Genomic DNA, 12,469 nt, shown 5'->3' with positions numbered 1-12,469 from the left:
GGTCCTGGAACATGGTAGGCGCTGAACAACTTTTCTGTCCTAGGACTGGGAAGTAACTGCTTTGCTGAATAGTTTCCTCAGAGCTGCCTTCATATTCTTGTTCCTTAGGCTGTAGATAAAGGGGTTCAATAAGGGGATGACGACTCCACACATCAAGGCAGCCACCTTGTCTTTCTGCGAGGAGGCTGGAGATGCTGACTGCAGGTACACAGCAAAGATGGTGCCATAGAATAGTGTCACCACAGTAAGGTGTGAGCCGCAAGTGGAGAAGGCTTTCCATTTGCCCTGAGCAGAAGGGATCTTGAAGACCGCCCAGAAAATGCAGATATAAGAGAGGAGGATGCATGTGAGAGGGCTGATGCCCATGATGATACCGAAAGCAAAGATCACCAGCTTGTTGGTGTGTGTGTCTGAGCAGGAGAGCTTCAGCAGGGGGATGAGGTCACAGAAGAAGTGGGGGATTTCAGAGCCAGCGCAGAAGGTCAGCTGAGCCATGAGGCAGGTGTGGACAGTGGACTGGAGGTTGGTGATCAGCCACGACCCCACCACCAGCAGCCCACATAAACGGGGACTCATGATGGCCAAGTAGTGCAGAGGGTGGACAATGGCCACGAACCGGTCAATGGCCATCACAGCCAGGAGGAAGCTGTCCATGGTCCCAAACAGGTGGAAGGCATACATCTGGGCAAGGCAGCCTGCAAAGGGGATGGCTTTGCTCTGTGTCCAGAGGTTCACCAGCATCTTGGGGACGGTGGTGGAAGAGAAGAAGATGTCCACCAGGGACAGGTTACAAAGGAAGAAGTACATGGGCGTGTGGAGGTGTGAGTCTGTGATGATGGCCAGGATGATGAGCAGGTTTCCAAAGAGGGTGACCAGGTACATGGGCAGGAACAGCCCAAAGAGGAAGATCTGATGCTCTGGCCTTTCTGAGAGTCCCAGGAGGAGGAATTCTGAGACTGCTGTTTGGTTTTCTGGTTCCATGGACAGCTTTTGTCTACCGCGAAGGAGAAAAGGAGGAAGATGAGAGACATAAAACTTGGAGTCAGAGATGGAGTTCTGTCTCAGCTCCCTGCAAACCTGTGTGCAGGTTTTTCACAAAAGTGAAAACCCATGGGATTCTTACAGCTCCCTTCCATGGATTTCTGTCTCCCCAAGGAAAACCATCCATGTCTGAGAATGGATAGTCTCAAATGTCTGACTTAGTTGTTTTGGGACAACTTAGGTATTTTTCATAAACACCCTCATTTCTCTTTATAGAGCCAAGATTCATAGAAAATCAAATTGAGAGAAATCAAATCCAAACCTGATCATCTTTCTCTTCTTTTCCCTTCATCTTTCTCTCTTTCCTCCTTTCCTCCTCCATCAATAAGACATAATTTTAACATCTCTTTTGGGTTCATGACTAGGGATATAAGGATGAATAGCACTTTTCTGAAGCATCCAATGAACCCTAAGTTCATTAGGGGCACTTTATGATCTGCTCCCAGGTGATGACTAGGTAGACCCCTTCTCATTTGTTGTGATGAGGACCAGTGTTGGAAACTCCAGCAAAAGAGGGGAAACAGAAAGTGGACACACATACCTTTCACATTTTAACTAGAGTCCACTATGTAAATTTATTCATTGGACTTTTTGATGAAGACCAAGGTCTTTTCCAGTATGAGGAAATTGGTGATGGATCTGTATCAGCTGCCTTGCCTTAGTCATATACATAGGCTGAAATCTGTGTTCTGTTTTTTTTTCATGAATGTGGAACAAAGAATTAAGGATCCTTGCAAAACAATCTGGGTGCAGAATCCTTTCAGATTTTTACACTTCTACATCCAAATTGTCTTCCATTACCTTGCTCACATCTATTTTGATAGCAGTTTTAAAAATGATTCCTTTTTGTTATTAAATCTTTACAAAGCACACAATTTGGGTTTCATGAAACCATATTTCCCATTCCTTCCCTCCCTTCCCCTTCCTTCCCTCTGTCCCTCAATTCCGTCCTTCCTTCCTCCTTTCTCTTATAGTTTGTTAATTTTTATAGTATTATTTAAACAATACATTTGTAGCACCAACTGCAATCAGCATGATCAGGTTTGGCCTTATTTAAAATGACTCAAGTGAGCAGAAATGTTTCAGCAAGCTAGTGAGTAGGCCCCTGGCCTCAGGCGTTCAGTGCACTGGGACAGTAGTCATGTATTTTCAGGGGAAACAGTGACTTTGAATGAACCCAGAATGCTGGTAAAGTGGAAGTTTTATAGGGAGTTTTCACACTAACAAAAGAATATCTGGAGCTTTAAAGCTAATGGCATTTTGGGGACTTCTCTAGTAGTCTAGTGGCTAAGACTTCATGCTCCCAGTACAGGGGGCCCCAATTAGATAACTGACCAGGAAACTAGATCCCACATGCTGCAACTTAGGAGTCTGCAGGCTGCAACTTAAGAGTTGAGTTCACATGCCCGTGTGCTGCAACTAAGACCCGGCACAGCCAAATAAGCAAAATATATATTTGAAAAGAAAAAGCTAATGGCATTTTGGAAGTACATGTGGTCTCAGCGGTACCTTCGCAGGACAAGAAATTCTGGATTTTCATATGATCTAGACAAACCACCACTGGTCCTTGAAACAATTTTGCACCCTCAGTAAAATATATACTGTTTTATCATGTAAAACAGATGTTCAGACAGTTTATTCAAAATAAAAACTCCCAGACACAGCCTGGACTATTCAAAGATAAGCCGTTTCCATGACACCAAGAAAGGTGTGATCAAGTGTCAGTTAACAAAAAGCAGAATGTCCTACATACGTATTCCTGGAGTTAATATGATGACAGAAAAGCAGGTTTGTAAAATAACATTCTGACATGAACTGATATGAAAATATGGACCGAATGAATGAACAGGAGCGAGCAAGTTTTAAAGAAATGCCAACACGGAGTCATGCCTGATGCTATTCTCATTCACACATTTTAAGCTGACAATGAGTTTGATCCTAGTTTTGTTTCCCCATCTATTTAGAAAGTTCCCATTATTTATTGGGAATTAGCAGGTTCATGGACATGAACTTGGGCAAACTTCAGGAGACGGTGAGGGACAGAGAGGCCTGGTGTGCTGCAGTCCATGGGGTGGCAAAGAGTTGGACACAACTGGGCGATTGAAAAACAACGACAATCAGGTTCATACAGAAAGTTCAGAGAAAGCAGATTCATCCAAGACCACCAAAGCTTGGGTACATTTGCTCTTTAAGTCTCCATTTTCCAGGGAATGTGTTTACCCTTCCTTTAAATTAATGAAGACTTACAGAGAATGTATTAGGTGCTAGGGACTATACGTGTCTCTTATGATACATAGACAACATAGAAAAAAACACCAATGTGTATGATTCACCAGGTCCTTGTAAAATGTTAATATTGTCTCTTTCCAGCAACGAGAGGATTTTCCTTTGCTGCCCTCATTTCTTTCTTAAAAAAATTTAATTTATTTATTTTAATTGGAGGCTAATTACTTTACAATATCGTAGTGGGTTTTGCCATACATTCACATGAATCAACCATGGGTGTACATGTGTTTCCCATCCTGAACCCCCCTCTCACCTCCCTCCCCATCCCATCCCTCAGGGTCATTCATCCCAGTGCACCAGCCCTCAGAACCCTGTCTCATGCATTGAACCTGGACTGGCGATCTATTTCACATATGATAATATACATATTTCAATGCTATTCTTTCAAATCATCCCACCCTCGCCTTCTCCACAGAGTCCAAAAGTCTGTTCTTTACATCTGTGTCTATTTTGCTGTCTCGCATATAGGGTCATCGTTACCATCTTTCTAAATTCCATATATACACGTTAGTATACTGTATTGGTGTTATTCTTTCTGACTTACTTCACTCTGTATAATAGGCTCCAGTTTCATCCACCTCATTAGAACTGATTCAAATGCATTCTTTTTAATGGCTGAGTAATACTCCATTGTGTAAATGTACCACAGCTTTCTTATCCACTCATCTGCAGATGGACATCTAGGTTGCTTCCATGTCCTGGCTATTATAAACAGTGCTGCAATGAACATTGGGGTACATGTGTCTCTTTCAATTCTGGTTTCCTCCGTGTGTATGCTCAGCAGTGGGGTGCTGCCCTCATTTCTGACCTGGTTAAGTCCTTTGGTCTTAAAACCAATTTCTGACAAGCACATATGAGGCATTTAATGACAACAAAAGTGTTGAGACTTCTAAGGAGCAACACTTTATTTTTAAAAAAAATTTCTTTTATTTTTTGGCTGAGCTGCATGGCATGTGGACTCTTAGGTTCCTGACAAGGGATCGAACCAGCATCCCCTGCATTGGGGATGCAGGGTCTTAACCACTGGACCACCAGGGAAGTCCCCAGAGTTTCTTCATGTGTAGATTTTACAATGACTCTGAGAGGTAAATGGTGTTGACCACAACTGATAATAGAAAGACTGGGGCTTTTACTCCTCTGGCAGAGTAGTGGTTAAGAATCCACGCGTCCATGCTTTCACTGCAGAGGTTATGGGTTCAGTTCCTGGTCTGAACCCACATGCCAGGTGATGCAGCAAAAAAAAAAAAAAAAAAGACAGAGGATGAGAGAGATGTTCTGGGCACTCAGCCTGCAGGTGCTTGGGCTCTTAGTTGAACTGAGATTTATTTTCACTCTCTCAAACTCCATTGCTTCTGAGTATGGCCACTCACACCCTATGAGCAGTGGTGTTTCATAGTTAAACTCTGCCAACATGTTCTAAGTCATCCTCTTCAATTACAAGTGTTTTAGATTCTTATCTACCGACCTTCCAAGAACATTGGTTTATGGAAAGATTTAAGGTTTGCTGAAGTAAATGGGACTACACAGTATATGGTTCGATTGGGATAAGAAAAGTGATAGGTGACCCTATGGTGTTTTAAGAACAAGGAAGAGATGCTAATCCCTGCTATGAGGAGCAGGACCATGGAAGGTGAACAGGTGGTGAAAGGGAGCATTAGAAAAGTGAGCAGCACTCTTCCTGGGTAACCTTGGGAGATCTCCAGCAGAGATTTAATTAACTTTCAAGGGTTTTTAGAGTTGGGTTTGAGGTTTTTATGGGGTGATGCTCAGGTTTCTCTGAGCTGCCTGTACTCCTATGAGTCCCTTCCTGGCTACACGTTTCCAACTGTCTTTGGTTGTTGACAGGAAGTCCTTGCTTGCACTAGGGCAGGGGTTCTCAGTCTTGAGCGTACATCAGTGCCACCTAGGGAGCTGGTTAAAACCCAGGTATCTGTGCCCATGCCTTGGAGTGTCTGGGATGGGGCTTGAGAAGCAGTAGTTCTAGGAAGTTCTCAGGGGACACAGCTGCTACTGGTCCAGGACTACACTTGAAGAACCTCAGCTTGGAGAAAGCTGTTTTACGGTGGCCTCCATCCACAGACCCTAAATGCTTTTTCTCCACATGACTAGCTATAGTGAGTTTGTCCTCTGTACTTTTTGCCCTCTCAGGGAACATAGAATTGCCCTCAGCCTCTCTTCTTTTTCTCATTCTCCCTCTCCCCTCACAGCCGCTCTCCTTTCAGGAGGAGATGCAGTTCCTCTTCCCCAGCCCCTCCAGTTCACTCCTGTTCTCCATCCTTGGCTGGCTTACCAGGAGGGTGTCACCAAGAGAATGGTCTTGGTGGACTCCGTCTCCACAGGATTCTGAGGTCAATGCTAAGACACCAGGAAAGACGTGAGGAGACCCCTCAGCTGTGACTTCCGAGGGGAGTCTGATGTCTGTGGTGCAGAGGAGGGAATCATGCATTCCCACCCCAGCTGGGGTATGTGAACAGGGTCACAGCAGGGTATTGAGAGTTTGAGGGCTCTTGGGCATTTTAATCCCATGGGTCCTTGTTAAGAAGGAAGACGCTAATTGTCTTGTCTTATTTGTATTCTTGCCACTTGTGGCCTGTTGTCTGGGGTATGGGCACTTTGGGATAATGGAGTGGGTGACAAAGAGGAGGATACACTCCACTAAGGATACATTCTCACTAGGAAACGCCCTAGTGTCCCTTCCCAGCCCAAACTGAACCTCATGGCAGTTCCCATCAGGGTGGTCTGGAGGTTCAAGCGCCTCCCCAGGGTGCTCAGGTGCCTGAATCTATGTCCTCTCACGCATTCCATCATGAAGGAAACTCCAGGAGGATAGGGAACTTATACAGTTAGGTTCACCAGTGAAAGCTCCTGGAAAGTAATCAATAAATTTATGCTGCACAAATCAGTATCAGTTCAGTTGCTCAGTCATGTCCAACTCTTTGTGACCCCAAGGACTGCAGCAAACCAGGCTTCCCTGTCCATCACTACCTCCCAGAACTTGCTCAAACTTACATTTATCAAGTCGGTGATGCCATCCAACCATCTCATCCTCTGTCGTCCCCTTCTCCTGCCTTCAATCTTTCCCAGCATCAGGGTCTTTTCCAGTGAGTCAGTTCTTTGCCTCAGGTGGCCAAAGTATTGGAGCTTCAGCCTCAGCATCAGTCCTTCCAATGAATATATAGGAGTGATATCCTTTAGGATTGACTGGTTTGATCTTGCAGTCCAAGGCACTTTCAAGAGTCTTCTCCAACACCATATTTCAAAAGCATCAATTCTTCGGCACTCAGCTTTCTTTTCAGTCCAACTCTCACATCCATACATGACTACTGGAAAAACCATAGCTTTGACTAGATGGACCTTTGTTGGCATGTCTCTGCTTTTTAATATGCTGTCTAGGTTTGTCATACCTTTTCTTCCAAGGAGCAAGCATCTTTTAATTTCATGGCTGCAGTCACCATCTACAGTGATTTTGGAGCCCAAGAAAATAAAAAGTCTCTCACTGTTTCCATTGTTTCCCTGTCTATTTACTGTGAAGTGATGGGACCAGATGCCATGATCTTCATTTCTTGAGTATTGAATTTTAAGCCAGCTTTTTCACGCTCCTCTTTCACTTTCATCAAGAGGTTCTTTAGTTGCTCTTTGCTTTCTGCCATAAGGGTGGTGTCATCTGCCTATCTGAGGTTAGTGATATTTCTCCCAGCAATCTTGATTCCAGCTTGTGTTTCATCCAGTCCAGAATTTTGCATGATGTACTCTGTGTATAAATTAAATAAGCAAGGTGACAATATACAGCCTTGACGTACTCCTTTCCTAATTTTGAACCAGTCCACTGTTCACGTCCAGTTCTGTTTCTTCTTGACCTGCAGGCAGGCTTCTCAGGAGACAGGTAAGGTGGTCTGGAATTCCCACCTCTTTAAGAAAATTTCCACAGTTTGTTGTGATCTACACAGTCAAAGGCTTTACTGTAGTCAATGAAGCAGAAATAGATGTTTTCCTGGAATTCTCTTGCTTTTTCTATAATCCAGCAGATGTTGGCGATTTGATCTCTGGTTCCTCTGCCTTTTCTAAATCCAGCTTGAACATCTGGAAGTTCCTGGGTCATGTACTGTTGAAGCCTAGGTTGGAGAATTTTGAGCATTATTTTGCTAGAGTGTGAGATGAGTGCAATGGTGCGGTAGTTTGAACATTCTTTGGCATTGCCTTTCTTTGGGATTGGAATAAAAACTGATCTTTTCCAGTCCTGTGGCCACTGCTGAGTTTTCCAAATTTGCTGGCCTATTGAGTGCAGCACTTTCACAGCATCATTTTTTAGGATTCGAAACAGTTCAGTTGGAATTCCATCACCTCCACCAGCTTTGTTCATCGTGATGCTTCCTAAGGCCCACTTGACTTCACATTCCAGGATGTCTGGCTCTAGGTGAGACATCACACCATCGTGGTTATCAGGGTTATGAAGATCTTTTTTGTATAGTTCTTCTGTGTATTCTTGCCGCCTCTTCTTATTATCTTCTGCTTCTGTTAGGTCCATACTATTTCAGTCCTTTAGTGTGTCCATCTTTGCATGAAATGTTCCCTTGGTATCTCTAATTTTCTTGAAGAGATCTCTAGTCTTTCCCATTCTATTGTTTTCCTTTATTTCTTTGCATTGATCACTTAGGAAGGCTTTCTTATCTCTCCTTACTATTCTTTGGAACTCTGCATTCAGATGGGTATACATTTCCTTTTCTTTCCAGAGGGGACCAAGCTTATTTTTGAATGGGTATTAAGGGATTTCTCTTCAACTCTTGAATCAAAACTGTTGGTGGACTTTATTCTTTGGTGTTTGGTTTTCTATGTCACGCCTCCCATTTCTGTTTCCCTGGGGGACCTTTTTATCTTCTGGTCCTTCTATTTTTGCCTTCTCCCCAACTTGCTTTTTAATATCTTAAAATGTTGACTTTTAAAATATGTAACTACTAACTCTTGGTTAAGAAATTATTCATGCACCACATTTTCTTTATCCATTCCTCTGTTAATGGACATTTAAGTTGATTCCATGTCTTGGCTATTGTAAGTACTACTGTAATGAACACTGGGGTGCATATATATTTTAGAATTATGGTTTTTCTTTGGACATATGTCTGTGTGTAAGACTGTGGAATCATATGGTAAATTAGCCATAAAAAAGAATGAAATAATGCCATTTGCTGTAATATGGATGGAACTAGAGATTATCATACTAAGTGAAGTAATCAGAGAAAGAAAAATATATGATATCACTTATATGTGAAACCCAAAAAATGATATAGGTAAAGCTGAAACTCCAATACTTTGGCCACCTCATGAGACGAGTTGACTCACTGGAAAAGACTCTGATGCTGGGAAAGGTTGGGGGCGGGAGGAGAAGGGGACGACGGAGAATGAGATGGCTGGATGGCATCACCGACTCTGTGGACATGAGTTTGAGTGTACTCCGGGAGTTGGTGATGGACAGGGAGGCCTGGCGTGCTGTGATTCATGGGGTCGCGGAGAGTCGGACACGACTGAGCGACTGAACTGAACTGAACTGAAAGTGAAACTATTATAAGTAAAACTATGGTGATACTAGTGGTAAAGAACCCACCTGCCAATGCAGGAAATGTAAGAGATGTGGATTCGATCCCTGGGTCAGGAAGATCCCCTGGAGAAGGGCATGGCAACCTACTCCGGTATTCTTGCCAGGGGAATTCCATGGACAAAGGTGCCTGGAGGGCTACAGTCCATGGGGTCCCAAAGAGTTGGACACGACTGGAGTAACTGAGCACTCACTGGAGTAACTGAGCATTACAAGTGAGGCTAAGTGAAACTATTTGCAAAACAGAAACAAACTCACAAAGTTCAAAAACAAACTTATGATTACCAAATGGAAATGTGGGGCAGGAGGAATAAATTAGGAGCTTGGCATTAATACATGCACACTACCATGTATAAAACAGATAATCATTAAGGACCTTCTGTATAGCACAGGAACTTTCTACGCAATATTGTGTAATAATCTATATGGTAAAAGAATCTGAAAAAGAATGGATATGTGTATACTACTGAGTCACTTTGCTGTACACCTGAAACTCACATGACAACTCTACTCAATAAAATAAAAAAAAATTCATGCAATGGAATAATGAAATGTTGTTCCCCAATCCAGGTCCTTATTCATCCAGTTCTTAGCAAGGCCCCTCAGTGAATAATCTCTCTTAGTGGCTTTTGTGTAACCTTCCAGAGTTTCTACACAGACATAAACACACACACACAGACAGAGTTCCTTCTGGGAACTGTGAAGAAGAATCTGTTCATGCCTCTCGCTAAGATTTTGGTTTGCTGGCAATCTCTGGCATTCCTTGGCTTTTAGAAGCATCACCTTTTTCTTTTCCTTCATCTTCACATGGATTTTTCCATGGGTGCATGTCTGTGTCCAAATTCTACCTTTTATTTAAGGATGCCAGTCACAGTGGATTAGGACGCTAATGACCTCATTATAACTTGATTACCTTGCAAAGACCCTATTTTCAGAAATGGTCACTTTCTGAGGTACTAGGGGTTAGATTGCAACATATCTTTTTGGAGGACACAATTCAACCCCTAATCCAACCTCTTCATGCAGCCTAGCCCACCGCATCCACTTGTTGCCGATAGCGCCTATAGAATCATATTGGGTTTGGAGCCATGCGATGGAATCACAGGAAACACATGGACTCTGTGGTTAGTTCAGGGTGTGTCCTCCCACTGTGTTGTGTGTGCTGCCTGCTTCAGGACCACCTGGAGAGCCTGTTAAGAAGGCAGATTCCAGGGCCCAGTGTCAGCCTGCTGAATCACGATCTCCATGATCCAGTGCCAGCATCTCCTCTGTCCCAATCTGGGGCACATGGGAGGTCTGTTGATGACATTGATCCCCATGCAAAGTCAGGACCACTAGGCCCCCTGTGAGATTGAGGTTGATGACTGTTGAGTCAGATAGCAAGTGAGCTCATCTCATGTTCTCAGAGTCCTTCCTCCAGTCACTTAGGAAGCATGGTGATGTAATTGGTCAATATGTAACACATTTTTTTTTTTTAAGACACAGACCATGTATTTATTTTCTACTTTTGTTGGAGTATAGTTGCTTTAAATATTGTGTTAGTTTCTGCTGTACAGCAGAGCGAATCAGTTACACATATACACATATCCCGTCTCCTTTATACTTTCTTCCCATGTATGTTACCCCAGAGAACTGAGCAGAGTTCCCTGTGCTATACAGTAGGTTCTCATTAGTTATCCACTGTATACATGGTATCAATAGTGTATATATGTCAGTCCCGATCTCCCTGTCCATCCTACTTCTCATGCCCCTTGGTGTGCATAAGCTTGTTGTTTATGTCTGTGTCTCTATTTCTGCTTTGCAAATACATTCATCTGTACCATTTTTTTCTATATTCCACATATTAGCGATACTATATGATACTCGTTTTTCTCTTTCTGACCTGCTTTACTCTGCATGACAGTCTCTAGGTGCATTGACACCTCTGCAAATGGTACTATTTTGCTCCTTTTTATGGCTGAGTAATATTTCATCTTTACCCATTCCTCTGTTGATGGACATTTAGGTTGCTTCCACATTATCTTTATTGAAGACAAAGAGCTTCATTAAAATTGAGTGTAGCTAATCTTTCATTCAATAAGGATTATCCATGTACCATCTCTATAAGACACCCCAGAAGGACCAGTGTAAGGCTACTTCAAAATCTCCTCCTCGGACCTTCAGGAGGAAGATAAACCATGGGGAAGATACACACTTTTCTTTCCTGCAGTGCTTCATTCATCCCTTATGACAGACACATTTACTGTGTCGACCTGTGATGATTTGCTGACAGATCTGTACTCCATACCAGACTCTGAATGCCTTGAGAGCAGCAGTGGATGTGTTTCAGTGTCCCATGCACTGAACTGTGGGCCTGGAACATGGCAGGTGCCGAACAGCTATTCTTACCTAGGACTGATGGGTGCTACTTTGCCACCGAGCTTCTTCAGGGCTGCCTTCATGTCCTTGTTTCTTAGGCTGTAGATAAAGGGGTTCAGCATGGGAATGATCACAGCATACATCAGGGCAGCCGCCTTGTCCTTCTGGGAGGAAGTGGGAGATTCTGGCTGCAGGTAAACAGCAAAAATGGTGCCATAGAATAGGGTCACCACGGTGAGGTGTGAGCCACAAGTGGAGAAGGCTTTCCATTTGCCCAGAGCAGAAGGGATCCTAAAGATCGTCTGAAAAATGCAAGTATAAGAGAAGACTTTGCACACGAGGGGGCTGATGCCCATGACAATGCCGAAAGCAAAGATCACCAGCTCATTGGTGTGTGTGTCTGAGCAGGAGAGCTTCAGCAGGGGCATGAGGTCACAGAAGAAGTGGGGGATTTCAGAGCCAGCGCAGAAGGTCAGCTGAGCCATGAGGCAGGTGTGGACAGTGGACTGGAGGTTGGTGATCAGCCATGACCCCACCACCAGCAGCCCACACACACAGGGACTCATGATGGCCAAGTAGCGCAGAGGGTGGACAATGGCCACGAACCGGTCAATGGCCATCACGGCCAGGAGGAAGCTGTCCATGGTCCCAAACAGGTGGAAAGCATACATCTGGGCAAGGCAGCCTGCAAAGGGGATGGCTTTGCTCTGTGTCCAGAGGTTCACCAGCATCTTGGGGACGGTGGTGGAAGAGAAGAAGATGTCCACCAGGGACAGGTTACAGAGGAAGAAGTACATGGGCGTGTGGAGGTGTGAGTCTGTGATGATGGCCAGGATGATGAGCAGGTTTCCAAAGAGGGTGACCAGGTACATGGGCAGGAACAGCCCAAAGAGGAAGATCTGATGCTCTGGCCTTTCTGAGAGTCCCAGGAGGAGGAATTCTGAGACGGTTGTTTGGTTTTCTGGTTCCATGGATGGCCTGTGTGTGCTGTGAAGGAGAAAAGGGCAGAGGGAAGCAACATAAAGCTGGGAATCAAACAATACTACAAAGCTACAGTCATCAAAACAATGTGGCACTGGCACAAAAACAGAAATATAGATCAATGAAACAAATAGAAAACCCAGAAATAAACCCACGCACCTATGGTCAGTCTATGACAAAGGAGGCAAAGCTACACAAAGTTGGAAAGACAGT

The 12,469-nt window shown here is 43.9% G+C and overlaps 2 protein-coding genes across 2 annotated transcripts; both read right to left on the bottom strand.

The window, feature by feature from the left end:
* Window positions 1-39: 39 nt before the first annotated feature.
* Window positions 40-984, bottom strand: LOC129558779 (olfactory receptor 1I1-like). The gene has a single exon (XM_055430203.2). It carries the CDS (start codon window positions 979-981, stop codon window positions 40-42), a length of 942 nt encoding a protein of 313 aa, XP_055286178.2. The 5' UTR covers window positions 982-984.
* Window positions 985-11,301: 10,317 nt separating this feature from the next.
* On the bottom strand, window positions 11,302-12,261 carry LOC129558741 (olfactory receptor 1I1-like). Its single transcript, XM_055430128.2, has one exon. It carries the CDS (start codon window positions 12,244-12,246, stop codon window positions 11,302-11,304), a length of 945 nt encoding a protein of 314 aa, XP_055286103.2. The 5' UTR covers window positions 12,247-12,261.
* Window positions 12,262-12,469: the final 208 nt, after the last annotated feature.

The sequence above is a fragment of the Moschus berezovskii genome, chromosome 8, assembly GCF_049115385.1.
Source record: "Moschus berezovskii isolate FMDL1 chromosome 8, NW_MosBer_1.0, whole genome shotgun sequence".
NCBI classification, from domain to species: domain Eukaryota; kingdom Metazoa; phylum Chordata; class Mammalia; order Artiodactyla; family Moschidae; genus Moschus; species Moschus berezovskii.
Note: the sequence above shows the minus strand (reverse complement) of the source record. Positions and strands in the feature narration are given on the sequence as shown.